Below are 19,396 nucleotides of genomic sequence, written 5' to 3'. Positions count from 1 at the left end.
GATCATATTATATATTGTAGGACATTAATATTTAACCAGAAATCATTCAAGTGCTAAAGTATAGAGCATAGATGATTTATCACCATAAAGATTATCCAAAAGGGTGTTCAGACTTTGAGTATATGCTTTTAAGTAGAACTGGGAACACAGAGGGTATAGGAAAGAGAAAAATGCAAGGCATAAAAAATTCAACCATGAATATTTTTATAACAATCTAATTACATTCCATTTATTGGTAAGTAAGCTACTTTATGGTTTTAAGACTTAAGTTGGTTACTCACTGTCAGAGGGCTATCCTGTTTTTACTTATTATAGGTAAAATGAATTTTAACTAGCATTCTGTTTTTAAAAAGCTTTAAGTGGCTTTTTTTTTTTTTTTTAATTATTTTAGATGATGAAGAAGTTACACCAGCAAGAGATGTATCTCGTCACTTTGAGGATACTAGTTACGGCTATAAGGATTTCTCTAGACACGGGATGCATGTTCCAACATTTCGAGTACAGGTAAAATTGCACATGACTAGTTAGAAATAGTTCCGTCTGACTTAAAATAAGAAAAAGCCCCCTGGATTTGAGAATTCTAGAATGTTGAAGAAGTAACTTTTATCAGGCAATTCCTTTAAATATATTTATTTTATTGTTGAAGTTCATAAATCAGATATCAAAACACATTCACCCATAAAACTAAATTACAGTAATGGGTTAGGTTCCCAGATGGTGTGCCAAAACTCAAGTTCATAATATATCTAAACAATGAATAATACTAGCATTTATAGCATTGGTTTTTCTCCTCCTCTCCTATTGAGCCCCAGCATTAAAGTGAGGCCCTGATATGCACCAGGCCTGAGTAACAAGAGAAATGTCCCCAGCATCCCAAGCATTATGTAAAAGTGAGTAGAGGGAAAGAGGATGAAAAATTCAAAAGTAAAAGATGTGCTTTATTTACTTTTTTAGGGAGAGTAAGCTTTTGCTTGGTTTGTTTTCTTTATAACTTGGATGAGTTCTTACAGATAGCACAGACAATAAACCATGACAATTACAGTATCCTAATTCACTGTGAAATATGTACTGAATGTTATTTGGAGCAATGAACATTTTTGAGGGTTTTAAATTAAACTTTGAGAGGATTCACATAAATAGTGATGTGGGGAGTAGAATTATTTTTGGTAGACCCAGTTTCTTTAGCTCCAAAATCATGAACTCTGAAATATACATTAAAACTTCCTCTGTATAATTCTGTATCTATTGAGTCTATGGAAACTTAGGGACCTAGTGGTCCTCTAGGATACTACTAGGCTCCTTCTTTGTTCTTGCTTGGTAGGAGGCACTATGCTAAAAGTGCGTTGCAAATATATCTCAGGAGCAACAGTAGCTATATTCTCTGTTTCCACAGTAAAAGTTAAGAATCATCAGTTAATCAATTATTGATTGATTAATTCATCAGTTTATTCTGTTCTTTAAGCTTTGTAAGACTGCTCTCAATCCAGTCCATTAATAGAAACATCAGCGTAACTGTATTTCTTAAATAGCCTATTGTATAAAAATTTAGGTAAATATTTAATTCAGATGAGTTGTTATTCCCAACTTCCTCAGTTATTGTGAGGGTCCAGTGTTTTTGGGAACTAGAAAATTGTGTTTCTTTGCTCAAGGGATGAAGATGTTTAAAGGGACAAAAATTAGGCACAAGGAAGAGTTACAGAATATTTCTACTTGATAGTATAATTGTGTCATGAAATACAATAATTAGAATTGAAGACATCATGTGGGTTGGAAATGTTATGGTGTGAGTTAGGATTTGAGAGATTTGCATGATCCAAAAGCATGGGCATTGTAAAGCAGAGGAGACTATAAGCAATAATTGAGCTTAGATTGAGGGAAGCGATCATAAAGAAATTGGCTGGGCTGCTGAGTGCTTCAAGCAAAGGATTCCTACTTCTGATTACTGTGAAGCTAGTTTAAAATCGGTCAGGTTTGTAGGTTTTAACCATAGTAATAACATGTCAGAGAGGTGTTTCAGGAAAATAAATATGAGAGCAACGTAGAAGTAGCATAGGGGCTTATTTTGCTTGAGGTAGAAAGAAAGGAAGCAGGGAGATTTAGTGTTAAGAAAACTAATTAGGAGATTCAGTTAATTATGCTAAGAATTAGGAGGTAGGAGGAAAAGGAATGAGTGATGGTTGTATTGAATTGAAAATTTACAAACTTTGAGGACCATTTAAATAGCTGCAGCAATGGAAAGGGAGAGAGGACTTCCAAGATGGGTCATCTCTGGATGCTGAGTGAGGAGACGGTGAGAGAGAGAGAGAGAGAGAGAGAGCTAAAAATGGGTGGCCTGTGTTTAGGAGAGAAGAATTCCACTGGTTTTTAAGCTCACTGAATTACAAAAGGTTTGCATGCTGTAGAGAACATACTAGAAAGGCAGTGGATTCCAACTGCCAGTAATCTCACCTAGGTCTACTGCTTTTCCATATGAACTATACTTGGCCACATTTTAATTATTCACATTTGTTCTGTTCTCTGTATTTAGGACTATTGCTGGGAAGACCATGGTTATTCTTTGGTAAATCGCCTTTATCCAGATGTGGGACAGTTGATTGATGAAAAATTTCACATTGCTTACAATCTTACTTATAATACAATGGCAATGCACAAAGATGTTGATACCTCAATGCTTAGACGGGCTATTTGGAACTATATTCACTGCATGTTTGGAATAAGGTTAGTTTGTTTTCTTATGTTTACAAAGAAATATTTTCCTTTGAGCTAAATTATTCAAGTGCTTGGAACATATATACACAGAGATGCACTATATATATGTATATATATATTACATATATGTATAATATAATATTCATAAACCATCCCTTCCCCAATAGCTTATTTTTATGCCACTTATGAGTCAAAGAACCAATTTAATGCAGCTTGGTTTATTTCCTCTCTCCTAGCTAGGCAGAAGGGAAAGTTAGGGACATTGCCTCTGGCCCATAGAGGAAAAGTTTGTCACCAGACATCTTTGATATCTTTTCTCTTTGTATCATCTCCTGTCATCTTGGATCTAAGTACCCTTATAGTGCCCTCCTGGCTATTCTCAAGCTCCTTCTGAAGAATACCTGCTCCCATGATACTTCATCAAAATGCAAAACTTCCATGTCCTGTTAGATATTCAGCCATATTATGTTATACAGGAAATGCAGCCATTATATACCACCTTCTAACAGATGTACATAAACACTATGCTATAGGGTTTTCTGATTATTTCAGCTGTAAAATCAGGTTTTCTCTTGCTATTCATTTTATCAGTGACTGGACTATTAGCTTCCAGAATAGTAGTAGAACCAGCTTTGCAAGAGCTGAAACACAAGAGACTTGAGTCCCTGGATGTTCTAGAAACTATAACTCAGTGGAGCAGAGCAGACACTTGTGACTGTAACCATCTTGGCTTAAAGCAGAACAGCTTATCCTAAGTGTAGACACTGTTAGGCTGACTATAAATCATCCTTCCCTCTGGAATAATCATCTTCCAATCCCCCACCATTTTTTTCCTCATCTGATCCCAGAAACTCCTGGAAACATGGGGAAAAAAAAATAATTATTGTTTTCATTTACACAAGTGGATTATGATCTATATATCATGCAGTAGTAACCAGAAATATTAATTTGTGGACTTCTTAATTTTAACAATACTCAAATTGTTTCCACAATTTCCTCAGTGTGATTGCTTCTTTGATCATAAATATATACTGTTGCTTGGGTACTGGCAAATTTTCTATTCATCTCCCTAACTTCTGTTTCTTATCCCCTTTATATTCACTCATTCACCTCCAATTAAACATTATAAAGCAGTTGTTTTTGAGAGATAGCTGCCTACACAGGGAGGGAAGAAGAATACAGCATTTATTAATGTCCATACTTTCAAAAGAAATCAAACTATAAATTGAAAATATATAATTCTCACTTTATCTTTTAACAGATATGACGACTATGACTATGGTGAAATTAACCAGTTATTGGATCGTAGCTTTAAAGTTTATATCAAGACTGTTGTTTGCACTCCCGAAAAGGTTACCAAAAGAATGTATGATAGCTTCTGGAGGCAGTTTAAGCACTCTGAGAAGGTATGTACCTATTGTGGTTTGCCCTGTAACTTAGCAGTGATTCTTACTCTCCTTCATCTAATCTAATGACTCTCAAATCTTTTCCAACCAAGAGAAGAACATTCCAGCACAGCTGTCTCTGGTGTCCCTTGGAAGGGAATCTCATTGTAGTGCTAGAGTAAAAGAATAAAGACAGGGCATCCAGGGCCCCACTTCAGAAGTGCTGGCGTGGCTGTCACTGCTTGGGAGAATTGTTTATAGATATAAATGGTCTGGTCGTTGAACCATCTTGGTTATTAAATTATTAAGTGATGATTTGGCAGGGGAGGTTGGTATTCTAATAAAGCAATGTCTAGATTTTCTAATATAACAAACCTCTAAGAAGAGATGTAATCAAATATAAGCTCCGTATCTATCCAAAAAGAGCATCAGATGGCTTTCATTTTGAGACAAATTCAAGACTTCTAAGTTATTCAGTGGCACACAGAAAATGTACTTATTTTGGGGGGATACTAGCACTGAAAAGCTGGGAATGCTTACAACTGTACCTTAAATAATGTGTTTTATATTCAGGTTCATGTTAATCTGCTTCTTATAGAAGCTAGGATGCAAGCAGAACTCCTCTACGCTCTGAGAGCCATTACCCGCTATATGACCTGATGCCTTTCCTCCATTAAAGATAATGGAATGATCAGCAGATATAGTCTACAAGGGGAAGGTACTAAGCCCCAGGACCAATGGTAGATAAAAGAATTCAGAAATCCATTGTGCCATGATTCCTTTAGTTTCTGCTATGTTACTGTGGAAATACCACTGCTGGCACGAGCAGTGAATGCTTGGCAGCTTCAAGTGTAGAGCTGTGAAGAAGGGCTGCCATTCACAGTATTCACAGTATTTTGCTTTTTGACAGTACAAGATGCTGTATAACTGTTTTAATACAGCAAATAGTAACTCTCCAAATCCTGTTGCTTTTATGTTAAATAAGATAACAAGAATTGGAGCATGCAAAGAATGGGAGTTGGATAATGACATAAGCTTTTTATACATAAAGAATTTTATTTAGATCCTGGTGCTGCTATTTCTGCTGGTGGAATGAATAGAGTGGCTGTTCCAGTTAAGCTATTAGTAATAAAAGTGAACACTGCTACTATCTGAGCCTACATACATAATTTGCGTGGTTTCAAATTAAACTTGCATATGTGTTAATTTTTTTGCATCTAAAAAAGCCTAGAATTATTACAGCTCGGCAAAGACCATTTCGATGGTAACAGTTCATTTCTTTCATTATAGTTTTTTTTTTTTAATTCAGCTATTGGATGACATTAAATTACAGTGGCATTCTTAAAGATTTTCTTCAAAAAGCAATCTTAAATGAAAGTGTATAAATTATAAGAAAAGCTAGCTATCTTTTGATATGCTGTTTCCCAAGATTCTCTGACACTGGAGGGCAGCTGTCTTGTGCAGTATTTTGTTTCCAGCACTGAAGTTGTGGGAAATGTTGCTGTAGACTGCTGCGCAGTCCCAGGTGCATTCTGCCCCTCTGCTCCTGCCCACCTCGTGGTCCCCACTTTAAAGATTGTGCAGCTCTTTAAAAATAAAGCTGGAAAATATTTTTAGTCAGGTTATCAAATTTGATTTACAAAAATGCTAACTTTGGGAAAAAATGTATTAAGTACTTTGTATTCTGGAAGTGTGAATTGCTTTTGAAGTCTGTCAGTATTATTGGTATTTTTCAATAAATCATTTTTTCTCCAATTTTATGTGCTGTCTCAATCTCATGAAAAATTATGACTTCACAATCAATTACCATTCTGAAGTTCCGTTTACTTTTAATAGCCAAGCAGATTCACAAATAATGCTGTAATCAGATAAGAGACTATTAAATGGCAAACTCTCAATGCCATTTTAAAGGTTACAAAGAGTGGACTTTCATGATCTCATGTAAGACTTTTATGGCCCCATGCCTTGTCCCTTTTGAATGGAGATGTTTTAGAGTTCAAATAAGAATTAGAAACAGGGGCACCTGGCTCAGTTGGTGTATGTAACATGCAGCTCTTGATCTCAGGTCCAGGCCCCACACTGGGTGTACAGATTACTTAAAATCCTTTTTAAAAAAATTATAAACAAGGACTAGAGTGACAACAGGACAGAAAATGGCACTGTCAAGTAGAAATAGCTCTAGTTTTAGAACAAACTGAGGGTTGTTGGGTGGAGGGACAGGCTAAATGGACAAGGGACATAAAGGAGGACACTTGTTGAACACTGGATATTATATGTAAGTGATGAATCATTAAATTCTATTACTGAAATAAAAAAAAAAAGGGGGGGGGAGGTGCTAACATCTTGTTTGATGGTAATAAACACATGTTATTGCTTGAAAGGCCCTGCAAGTAGCATAGGTGGATTTAGCAAATTGTGACTTTGTCTTTACAATAAAGATTTGCCACCAAATATTGTATAGTACATATACATAGCTACAGTTTAAATTCTGGAACTTTATTAATTTGTAGTACGTTTTAATTTTAACATATTTATAAACAATTTTATAGTCTTTTAATCTATATATCATTACATTTAGTAGACTTATAAGCTTAATTTACCGTTACTGGTTAGGAATGCATATTTAACTTCTTCAGGTGAATATTGTTGATATGCTTTTACTTCAGAGGACACTAAAAAAAAAAATGTAGCAGGTAATAAAAATATTCATGTCCAACAAGGGAAAAATCTAGATTTAATCAAATCTGTTATAATGTTACTCATCAAAACATTTTAGCTCAGTCTAGTACCTAGTAATTTATAATGTGTGGGTGAGAGTAGGGAGGCAAAATGGTTCCTACCTTCAAAGTTCTATATCCTGGTGAGAAGACAAGACTATTAAGTTTCTTTAAATATAAAATATATTGATAATAAGTCCGTTTCTTTTTTAAATATTTTTGAGAGGGCAGAGAGAGGGAGACACAGAATCCTAAGCAGGCTCCAGGCTCTGTCAGCACAGGGCCTGATGTGGATCTCAGACTCATGAACCGCAAGATCATGACCTGAACCAAAGTTGAACACCCAACTGATTGAGCCACCCAGGCACCCCACATAAGTTTATTTCTAATTAGCTTACAATAATATATACATGGTCCTACACATTGAATTTACATCATGCCTTTGCCCTTTTCTGTCTACTGTAGAGTTATAGCAATACAGGTGAACCCAACAAGTTTACATACACTGTACATAGTTAAAATTTTATTCATTTTGCTTAGTTCTTTGTACTTCTTAAAAATAGAAGATCAGGGCACCTGGGTGGCTCAGTTGGTTAAGCATCTGACTCTTGATTTCAGCTCAGGTCATGATATTGTGGTTATGTTAAGCTCTACAACTTCCTCATAAAGTCACAACTTTCAAGGGCAGAAGACACAGCTGACTTTCTTGACACATAGACACAGAGAGGCAAGACAAAATGAGGAGACAGAGAAATTTATCCCAAATGAAAGAACAAGCCAGGACCACAGTCAGAGATCTAAGCAAAACAGATAAAAGTAACATGCCTTGTAGAGAATTTAACTTAATGGGCATAAGTATACTCACTGGACTTGAGAAAAGAGTAGAAGACATGAATGAAACCCTTAACACAGAGATAAGGAAAAACATAGCAAAGATAAAGGGCACAAGAAACCAAATAAACACACTTGAGGTAATGAACAGCAGGATGGAAGAAGCAGAGAAACGAATTAATGACATAGAAGACAGAGTAATGGGAACCTAAACAAAAGAGAGATAAAAGAATTATGAAAACAAGAACAGATAGGGAACTCAGTGATTGCACCAAATATAGCAACATTCATATTATAGAAGTCCCAGAAGAAGAGAGAGAAAAGGGGACAGAAAATTTATTTGAAGAAATAATAGCTGAAATTTTCCCTAAACTAAGTAAGGAAACAGATACCCAGATCCAGGAAGCATACAGTACCCACAACAAATCGACAAAAGCAGACCCACGAAGACATAATTAAATTTGCAAAATACAGCATTTAAAGAAAGTTTTTTTAAATTTAACACTTATTTTTGAGAGGGAGAGAGAGGGACAGAGTGTGAGCAGGGGAGGAGGAGAGAAAGAGGGAGAGACAGAATCTGAAGCAGACTCCAGGCTCTGAGCTATCAGCACAGAGCCCAATGTGGGGCTCAAACTCATGGACCGTGAGATCATGACCTGAGCTGAAGTCAGCTGCTTAACCAACTGAGCCACCCAGACATCCCAATAAAGAAAGAAAATTTTAAAGAAACAAATCATTAACTTACAAGGGAAAACCCGTAAGGCTACCAGATTTTTTTTTTTTTTTAAACCAGGAGATTTTTCAACAGAAACTTTGTAAGCCAGAGGGAGTAGCATGGTATATTCAAAGTGCTAAATGGGAAAAATCTACAGCCAAGAATACTGTATCCAGCAAGGCTGTTATTCAGAATAGAAGGAAACATAAAAAGTTACCCAAACAAAAACTAAAGAACTTCATGGCAACTAAACCAGCACTACAAGAAATATTAAAAGGGACTCTTTGGAAGGGAGAGACAAGGGGCACCTGGGTAGCTTAGTCGTTTGAGCATCTGACTCTTGATTTTGGCTCAGGTCATGATCCCAGGGTGGTGGAACTGAGCTCTACATCAGGCTCTATGCTCCGGATAGAGCCTACTTAAGATTCTTTCTCTCTCTCTCTCTCTCTCTCTCTCCCTCCCTCCCTCCCTCTCCTTCTGCCCCTCCCCACCACTTTTGGGCTCTTTCAAAAAAAAAAAAAAAAAAGGGAGGGACAAAAAGTGACAGTGTAGAGGTGGGAAACACAAAAGCCATAAAAATGAATATTTCTGTAAAAAATCAGTCAAGGAACTAATGAAAAAAGGATATAACATATACCTAAAACATGGGGAGGAGAAAAGAATGAGTTCAAATGACCATCAACTTAATATAGACTGCTATATGCAGAAGAAGTTATATACAAACCCAATAGTAACTATGTATCAAAAAATACTAATATGCAAAGAAAAAGGATGAAGAAATCCAAATATATCACTAAGGAAAAGCAGCAAAACATGAAAGGGAGAAAGACAAGAAAGGATCAGAGAAATCTTCAGAAGCAACCACAAAACAAGTAATGAAATGACAACAAATACATCAATAAATCAGTAGTTACTTTGAATGTAAATAAACAGTCCAATCAAAAGACACAGGATGACAGAATGGATAAAGGAAAAAAAAAAAAGGCCCATCTATATGCTACATACAAGGGACTCATTTTAAACCTAAAGACACCTGCATATTGAAAGGATAGAGAAACATCTATCATGCCAAAGGATGTCAAAAGAAAGCTGGATAGCAATTCTTATATCCAACAAAGTAGATTTTGTTTTAAAACAAAGACTGTAACAGGGGTGCCTGGGTGGCTCAGTTAAGTGTCCAACTTTGGCTCAGGTCATGATCTCACAGCTTATGGGTCCGAGCCTCACATCAGGCTCTGTGCTGACAGTTCAGAGCCTGGAGTCTGCTTTGGGTTCTGTGTCTCCTTCTCTCTCTGCCCCTCCCTGGCTCACACTCTGTCTCTGTCTCTCAAAAAATAAATAAATGTTAAAAAAATTTTAGTAAAAATAAAACTAACAAAAGACAAAGAAGGACACTATATATCAATAAAGGGGGCAATCCAACAAGACGACATAACAATTGTAAATATTTATGCACCCAACATAGGAGTGCCCAAATACATAACACAGTTAATAAAAAACATAAAGGAACTAATCAATAGTAATACAATAGTAGGGGACTTTAACATCCCACATACAACAATGGACAGATCTAAACAGAAACTCAACAAGGAAATAATGGCTTTGAATGACACACTGGAACAAATGGATTTAACAGATATTTTCAGAATATTCCATCCTAAAACAGAATACACGTTCTTTTCAAGTGCACATGGAACATTCTCCAGAATAGATCACACATGTTAGCCCACAAAACAAACCTGAACAAATTTCAAGATTGAAAATTTTTTCTGACCACAACACTATGACACTAGAAATCAATCACAAGAAAAAATTGAGAAAGAACACACACGGAGGTTAAATAACATGCTACCAAACTATGAATGGGTCAACCAGGAAGTAAAAGACAAAATGAAAAAGTACATGGAAACAAATGAAAATGAAAACACAATGGTCCAAAACCTCTGAGATGCAGCAAAAGAAGTTTTTAAAGGAAGACTATAGCAATACAGGCCTACCTCAAGAAACAAGAAAAATCTCAAATAAACAACCTAACCTTGCACCTAAAGGAGCTAGAAAAAGAACAAAACATAAAACCAGGGGCACCTGGGTGGCTCAGTTGGTTAAGCGCCAACTTTGGCTCCAGTCATGACCTCACAGTTCATGGGTTCAAGCCCCATGTTGGGCTCTGTGCTGACAGCTCAAAGCCTGGAACCTGCTTCGGATTCTGTTGTCTCCCTTTCTCTCTGCTCCTCTCCCACTCATGCTCTGTCTCAAAAATAAAACATTAAAAAAAATTAAAAAATAACATATAACCAGCAGAATGAAAAAATAAAAATAGAGCAGCAATTGATGATATAAAAGCTAAAAAAACAATAGAACAATCAATGAAACCAGGAGATGATTCTTTGAAAAAAAAAACAATAAAATTGATAAACTTCTGGCCAGACTTAGCAAGAAAAAAGAGAAAGGACCCAAATAAAATCACAAATGAGAAAGGAGAAATAACACCACAGAAATACAATAACATCATAAGAGAATATTATGAAAAACTATGTGTCAACAAATGGGACAAACTGGAAAAAAATTGATAAATTCCTAGTAACATACAAACTACCAAACTGAAACAGAAAGAAATAGAAAATTTGAACAAACTGATAATCAGCAAAGAAATTGAATCAGTAATCAAAAAATAACCAAAAAACAAAAGTCCAGGACCAGACAGCTTTACAGATGAATTCTGCCAAACAGAAGAGTTAATATCTATTCTGTTCAACCTATTCCATAGTCTTAGAAAAGAAAGGAAAACTTCCAAATTCATTCTATGAGGTCAGCATTACCCTAATACCAAAACCCGATAATGACACCGCAAAAAACCAGAACTACAGGCCAATATCTCTGATGAACATAGATGCAAAAATCCTCAACAAAATACTAGCAAACCCAGTCCAATAACACATTTAAAAAATAATTCACCACAATCAAGTGGGATTTATTCCTGGGTTGCAAAGATGATTCAATATTTGCAAATTAATGCAATATATCACATCAATAACGGAAAAGATAAGATCCACATGATCATTTCAACAAACGCAGGAAAAACATTTTTACAAGGTGCAACATCCTTTCATGATAAAAACCCTCAACAAAGTAGGTTTAAAGGGAATATATCTCAATAAAGGCCATCCATGAAAAACCCACAGCTAACATCATCCTCAGTGGGGAAAAACTGAGAGGCACCTGGATGGTTCAGTTAAACGTCCAACTCTTGATTTCAGCCTAGGTCATGATTCCAGGGTCATAGGATCAAGCCCTGCATCAGGCTCCGTGCTGTCAGAACAAGAATCCTGCTTAGGATTCTCTCCCTTTCTCTCTGCTCCACCCCTCTCTCAAAAATAAACTTTTTAAAAAATGAGGAAAAACTGAGAGCCTTTTCCGTAAGGTCAAGAACAAGACAAGGATGTCCACTGTCACCACTTCATTCAACATAGTATTGAAGTATTAGCCACAGCAAACAGACAACAAAAGAAGTAAAAGACATCCAAATTGGTAAGGAAGAAGTACAATTTTCACTATTTGTAGATGACATGATACTAATATAGAAAACCCAAAGACTCCACCAAAAAATTGCTAGAACTGATAAATTCAGTAAAGTTGCAGGATACGAAATCAACCAACAGAAATCTATCACATTTCTATACAACAATAACAAAGCAGCAGAAAGATTAAGAAAACAATCCCATTTACGATTACACCAAAAATAATAAGATACCTAGGAATAAATCTAAACAAAGAGGTGAAAGACTTGTACTCTACAAACCATAAAACACTGATTAAATTGAACATAACACAAAGAAATGGAAAGACATTCCATGCTCATGGATTGGAAGAATATTGTTAAAATATCTATATTGTTAAGTATTGTTAAAATGTCTATACTACCCAAAGTAATCTACAGATTTAATGTAATCCCTATCAAAATACTAACAGCATTTTTTATAGTACTAGAACAAACAATCCTAAAATTTGTATGGAACCACAAAAGACCGCAAATAGCCAAAGCAATCTTGAAAAAGAAGAGCAAAGCTGGTGGCAAATACAGTGCACAAAAATAGACAAATAGATCAATGGAACAGGCCAGAAAATCCAGAAATAAACCCACAATTATATGGTCAATTAAATCTTTGACAAAGCAGGAAAGAATATCCAATGGGAAAAAGGTGGTCTCTTCAACAAATGGTGTTGGAAAAACTGGACAGCAACATGCAAAAGAATGACACTGAACCACTTTCTTACACCATACACAAAAATAAATTCAAAATGGATTAAAGACCTAAATGTGAGACAGGAAACCATTAAAATCCTAGAGAAAGAACACAGGTAGTAACTTCTTTGACATTAGATGTAGCAACTTCTTTTTGGTACATCTCCTGAGGCAAGGGAAACAAAAGCAAAAATAAACTATTGGGATTATATCAAAATAAAAAGCTTCTGCACAGCAAAGGTAACAATCAACAAAACTAAAAGGCAAACTACAGAATGGGAAAATACATTTGCAAATGACATATCTGATAAAGGGTTAGTATCCAAAATATATAAAGTACTTATACAACTCAACACCCAGAAAACAAATAATCCTACTTAAAAATAGGCAGAAAACATGAACAGATAGTTCTCCAAAGACATCCAGATGGCCACATGAAGAAGTGCTCATCATCACTTATCATCAGGGAAATGGAATCAAAACTACAAAGAGATATCACCTCACATCTGTCAGAATAGTTAAAATCAACAACATAAAAAAAATAACAGGTGTTGGTGAGGATGTGGAGAAAGGGGAACGCTCTTACACTGTCGGTGGGAATGCAAGCTGGTGCAGTCACTCGAGGAAACAGTATGGAGTCTTCTCAAGAAGTTAAAAATAGAACTACCCTACAATCCAGCAATCATACTACTGGGTATTTACCCCAAGGATACAAAAACACTAATTCAAAGGGATACATGCACCGCTATATTTATAGCACCATTATTTATAATAGCCAAATTAGGGAAAGAGCCCAAATGTCCATTGGCTGATGAGTGGATAAAGATGTGGTGTGTGTGTGTGTGTGTGTGTGTGTACATATATATGTATATACACATATACATATACATATATATATACATACACATTATACACACACACACACACACACACACAATGTAATATTACTCGGCCATTAAAAAGAATGAAATCTTGACATTTGCATCAACATGGATGGAGCTAGAGAGTATAATGCTGAGTGCAATAAGTCAGTTCACAGAAAGAAAAATACGATTTCACTCATGTGGAATTTAAGAAATGAAACAAGCAAAGAGAAAAAGTAAGAGAGAGAGAGAGAGAGACAAATCAAGAAACAGACTCCTTATGAGCAATTATATGCCAATAAAATGGGCAATCTGGAAGAAATGGACAAATTCCTAGAAACATATACACTACCAAAACTGAAACAGGAAGAAATAGAAAATTTGAACAGACCAATAACCAGTAAGGAAATCGAATTAGTAATAAAAAGTCTCCCAAAAAACAAGAGTCCAGGGCCAGGTGGCTTTCCAGGGGAATTCTACCAAACATTTAAGGAAGAGTTAACACCTATTCTTTTAAAGCTGTTCCAAAAAATAGAAATGGAAGGAAAACTTCCAAACTCTTTCTATGAAGCCAGCATTACCTTGATTTCAAAACCAGACAAGAGACTCCACTAAAAAGGAGAACTATAGACCAATTTCCCTGATGAACATGGATGAAAAGTCCTCAACAAGATACTACCTAACCAGATCCAACAATACATTAAAAAAATTATTCACCATGATAAAGTGGGATTTATACCTGGGATGCAGGGCTGGTTCAATATCTGCAAATCAATCAATATGATACACCATGTTAATAAAAGAAAGGACAAGAACCATATGATCCTCTCAATAGATGCAAAGAAAGCATTTCACAAAATACAGCATACTTTCTTGATAAAAACCCTCAAGAAAGTAGAAATAGAGCATACCTCAAGATCATAAAAGCCATATATGAAAGACCCACCGCTAATATCATCCTCCATGGGGAAAAACTGAGAGCTTTCCCCCTAAGGTCAGGAACAAGACAGGGATGTCCACTCTCGCCACTGTTATTCAACATAGTATTGGAAGTCTTAGCCTCTGCAATCAGACAACACAAAGATACAAAAGGCATCCAAATCGGCCAGGAGGAGGTCAAACTTTCACTCTTCGCAGATGACATGATACTCTATATGGAAAACCCAAAAGATTCCACCAAAACACTGCTATAATTGATTCATGAATTCAGCAAAGTTGCAGGATATAAAATCAACACACAGAAATCGGTTGCATTCCTATACACCAACAATGAAGCGACAAAGAGAAATCAAGGAATTGATCCCATTTACAGTTGCACCAAAACCCATAAAATACCTAGGAATAAATCTAACCAAAGAGGTGAAAAATCTATACACTGAAAACTAGAAAGCTTATGAAATAATTGAAGAAGACACACACACACACACACACACACCAAAAAAAAAAAAAAAAAGGAAAAAAATTCCATGCTCCTGGATAGGAAGAATATTGTTAAAATGTTGATACTACCCAAAGCAATCTACATATTCAATGCAATCCCTATCAAAATAACACCATCATTCTTCACAGAGCTAGAACAAACAATCCTAAAATTTGTATGGAACCAGAAAATACCCCGAATAGCCAAAGCAATCTTGAAAAAGAAAACCAAAGCAGGAGGCATCACAATCCCGGACTTCAAGCTATACTACAAAGCTGTAATCATCAAGACAGTATGGTACTGGCATAAGAACAGACACTCAGATCAATGGAATAGAATAGAGAACCCAGAAATGGACCCACAAATATATGGCCAGTTAATCTTTGACAAAGCAGGAAAGACTATCCAATGGAATAAAGACAGTCTCTTCAGCAAATGGTGCTGGGAAAACTGGACAGCGACATGCAGAAGAATGAACCTGGACCACTTTCTTACACCATACACAAAAATAAGCTTAAAATTAATGAAAGATCTAAAAGTAAGACAGGAAGCCATCAAAATCCTCGAGGAGAAAGCAAGCAAAAACCTCTTTGGCCTTGGCCACAGCAACTTCTTACTCAACATGTCTCCAGAGGCAAGGGAAACAAAAGCAAAAATGAACTACTGGGACCTCATCAAAATAAAAAGCTTCTGCACAGCGAAGGAAACAATCAGCAAAACTAAAAGGCAACTGACAGAATGGGAGAAGATATTTGCAAATGACATATCAGATAAAGGGTTAGTATCTAAAATCTATAAAGAACTTATCAAACTCAACACCCAAAAAACAAATAATCCAGTGAAGAAATGGGCAAAAGACATGAATAGACACTTCTCCAAAGAAGACATCCAGATGGCCAACCGACATGAAAAAATGCTCAACATCACTCATCATCAGGGAAATACAAATCAAAACCACAATGAGATACCACCTTACACCAGTCAAAATGGCTAACATTAACAACTCAGGTAACAACAGATGTTGGTGAGGGTGCGGAGAAAGAGGATCTCTTTTGCATTGTTGGTGGGAATGCAAGCTGCTGCAACCACTCTGGAAAACAGTATGGAGGTTCCTCAGAAAACTAAAAATAGAACTACCTTACAACTCAGCAATTGCACTAGTAGGCATTTATTCAGGTGATACAGGTGTGCTGTTTTGAAGAGACATATGCACCCCCATGTTTATAGCAGCACTATCAACAATAGCCAAAGTATGGAAAGAGCCCAAATGTCCATCAATGGATGAATGGATAAAGAAGAAGTGGTATACACACACACACACACACACACACACACACACACACAAAATGGAGTATTGGCAATCAAAAAGAATGAAATCTTGCCATTTGCAACTATGTGGATGGAACTGGAGGGTATTCTGCTAAGTGAAATTAGTCAAAGAAAGACAAAAATCATATGACTTCATTCATATGAGGACTTCAAGAGACAAAACAGATGAACATAAGGGAAGGGAAACAAAAATAATATAAAAACAGGGAGGGGGACAAAACAGAAGAGACTCACAAATATGGAGAACAAACTGAGGGTTACTGGAGGAGTTGTGGGAGGCGGGATGGGCTAAATGGGTAAGGGGCACTAAGGAATCTACTCCTGAAATCATTGTTGCACTACATGCTAACTAATTTGGATGTATATTTAAAAAAATAAATAATTAAATTAAAAAAAAAAGAAAGAAAAGAAACAGACTCTTAATTATAGAGAACAAACCAGAAGGGAGATGGGTAGGCAGATGAGTTAAATAGGTGATGGGGATTAAGGAGTGCACTTCCTTGATGAGAACTGGGTGATGTATAGAAATGCTGAATCGCTATGTACACCTGAAACTAATATAAAATTGTATGTTAACTAACTGGAATTAAAAAAAAAAAAAAGACATTACAGAGAACTATAGACCAATATCCCTGATGAATACTGATGCAAAAATCCTGAACAAAATACTAGCAAAAAAATTCAACAGCACATCAAAAGTGTGAAATAGGATTTATTCCTGGAATGCAAAGATGGTTCAACATACAACAAATGATCAATGCAATCCACCACATTAACAGAATGAAGGAAGGACCAAAAAAAAAAAAAAAAAGATTATCTTAATTCAGAAAAAGCATTTGACAAATTTAACACCCTTTCATGATTAAAAACACTCAACAAAGTAGAATTAGTAGGAAACTATCTGAATATAATAAAACCCATATGTGAAAGGCCTATAACTAACAGCACATTCAATGAAAAGACTGAAACTTTTCTTATAAGATCAGGAATATGACAAGGATCCCTACTTTCACCACTTCTATTCAACATTGTTTTCAAAGTCCTAGCCAGGACCATTAGTTAAGAAAAAGAAACAGTATTCAAATTGGAAAGGAAGAGTCAAATTATCTGTAAGTGACATGATCTTATATGCAGAAAACCCTAGAGATCACACACACACACACACACACCTATTAGAACTAGTAAATTCAGCAAAGTTGCAAGATACAAAATCAACACGCAAAAATCCGTTGCATTTTTATACACTAAAAATGAACAATCTGAAAAGGAAATTAAGAAAACAGTTCCATTACAATAGCAGCGAAAAGAATAAATAGAAGTTTCACCAAGATGAAAGATTTGTACATGGAAAACTACAATAAACTTCTGTGAGAAATTAAAGAAGACACAAATAAGTGGAAAGACATCTTGTGTTCTTGGATTGAAAGACTTCAGGATATTGTTAAATCTAAAGATTTAATGTAATCTTTTCAAAAATGCCATTTTTTGCAAGAATAGAGAAATCCATCCTAAAATTCATATGAAGTCTCAGAAGACCCCCAAAAGCCAAAACACTCTTGAGAAAGAACAAAGTCGGTTTATTCCAGGAAGATGGCAGAGTGAAGGGGTCTGGAGCTTACCTCCTCCTGTGGACATATCATGGCAATAGCTACATATAATGCAACTCACCCTCAAAACAACCTGAAGAATGGCAGAATACATCTGTGACACTTAAACACATAAAGAAGAAACCACAGTAAGAAAGGTAGGAGAAGAGACGTGGTCAGGAATGAAACCTCCAAGACAGCCATCCATAGCAGGAGGGATATCACAGGTGCAGATGTCCTCCCTGAAGAGTAAAAAGACTAAGCCCCACACTGGACATCCCGGCCCTGAAGACTTGCACTAAGGAAACAAGCACTCATAACAAATGGATTTGAAAATCAGTGAGGCTTAACTCCAGGAGAGCTGGAAGGCTATAGGAAACAGAGACTTGGCTCTTAAAGGGCCAGTGCTATATCACTCTTTCTAAAACCCAGCACAAAAACAGCAGTTTAAAATTGCTTGGATTATACATGAAGGAGATTAACTAATTTTATGGTATGTGCCAGAGAGGTAGGCATATGTAGGAGCTTTCTCCAGGAACAGAAATGCAAATTGGCACCATTTTTCTTGCCTACCTTCAGCCTAGCTGGCCAGAAGCTGGGAGGAGCCAGTTCTATTGTTTTCCATCTACCTTGCTAACACTGCTCATGGTGCCCTGGAGTTTCTCTGAGGACCCACCTCAAGTAGGCACCCCTCCGAAATTGGCTCCTGTCCCACCACACCTGAGTTGGGACCAGTATCCCCCCAGAGTCACTAGTGCCCCACCAAACCCCGTAGGTAGCCCTGGCAAGACTGGTACCCTTCCAAAGCAAATCCTTCCCTAAGAAATTGGAGAGCCTTACCCACCAGCATGCTCACAATGGTCATGCCAGTCATTGCAGCCAGTCACTCTGGTGGGGGGAGGTCTGTCCACCAGTGTACCTGTAAATAGTTATGCCAGTCATTGTAGTCACCCACCCCGGGAACCAACCCTGCCCACCAGTGTGCACACAGCAGTTGTGTCATAATGGGAGGGCACATGCAGCCCACACAGGGGACACCCAAGAGCACCTGCTTCTGGTGACCAGGGAGGATTGTGCTACTGTGCCCCACAGGACACTCACTGTCTATATAAGGTCACTCTTTTCAAGACCAGGAGATGTAGCTAACCTACCTAATACATAGAAACAAACACAGAGAGTTAGACAAAATGAGGACACCGACGAATATGTTCTAAGTAAAAGAATAAGACAAAAAGCTCAGAAAAAGAACTAAGCAAAATGGAGGTAAGCAATCTATCTGATAAAGAAATCAAAGGAATGGTCATAAAGATACTTAACAGATTTAAGACAAGAATAGATGAACTCAGTGAGAACTTCAACAAGGAGATAGAAAATATTAAAAAAAAAAAAAAAGAACCAATCAGAACTGAAGAATATAATAACTGAAATGAAAAATACCCTAGAGGAAATCAACAGATTAAAGGATAGAGAAGAACGGATCAGTGATCTGGAAGACAGAGTAATGGAAAGCATCCGTGCTGAACAGCAAGAAGAAAAAACTTTTTTTAAATGAGGACATGCTAAGGGAACTCTGCAACAACATAAAAAATAATAACATT

General features: G+C 36.5%; 1 protein-coding gene and 1 long non-coding RNA gene across 4 annotated transcripts in view; one reads left to right on the top strand and one right to left on the bottom strand.

Annotated features, from left to right (window-relative positions):
* Positions 1-5,854, top strand: part of SESN1 (sestrin 1) — a 122,706-nt gene extending 116,852 nt beyond the window's left edge. For all 3 annotated transcript variants that reach the window (XM_047857990.1, XM_047857991.1, XM_047857992.1), the window contains exons 7-10: positions 392-504; positions 2,528-2,718; positions 3,971-4,115; positions 4,668-5,854. In XM_047857990.1, the coding sequence (XP_047713946.1) occupies positions 392-504; positions 2,528-2,718; positions 3,971-4,115; positions 4,668-4,754 (536 nt within the window). In that variant the 3' untranslated portion in view covers positions 4,755-5,854. The remainder of the gene's footprint in view (positions 1-391; positions 505-2,527; positions 2,719-3,970; positions 4,116-4,667) is intronic.
* On the bottom strand, positions 2,716-18,727 carry LOC125165294 (uncharacterized). The gene is made up of 3 exons (XR_007152052.1): positions 18,643-18,727; positions 6,695-6,766; positions 2,716-3,563 (listed from the first exon to the last, which is right to left on the bottom strand). It is a non-coding gene; the product is annotated as an uncharacterized LOC125165294 (long non-coding RNA).
* Positions 18,728-19,396: the final 669 nt, after the last annotated feature.

Source organism: Prionailurus viverrinus, chromosome B2 (assembly GCF_022837055.1).
Source record: "Prionailurus viverrinus isolate Anna chromosome B2, UM_Priviv_1.0, whole genome shotgun sequence".
NCBI lineage: Eukaryota > Metazoa > Chordata > Mammalia > Carnivora > Felidae > Prionailurus > Prionailurus viverrinus.
This window is presented reverse-complemented; position numbering and strand designations above follow the sequence as displayed.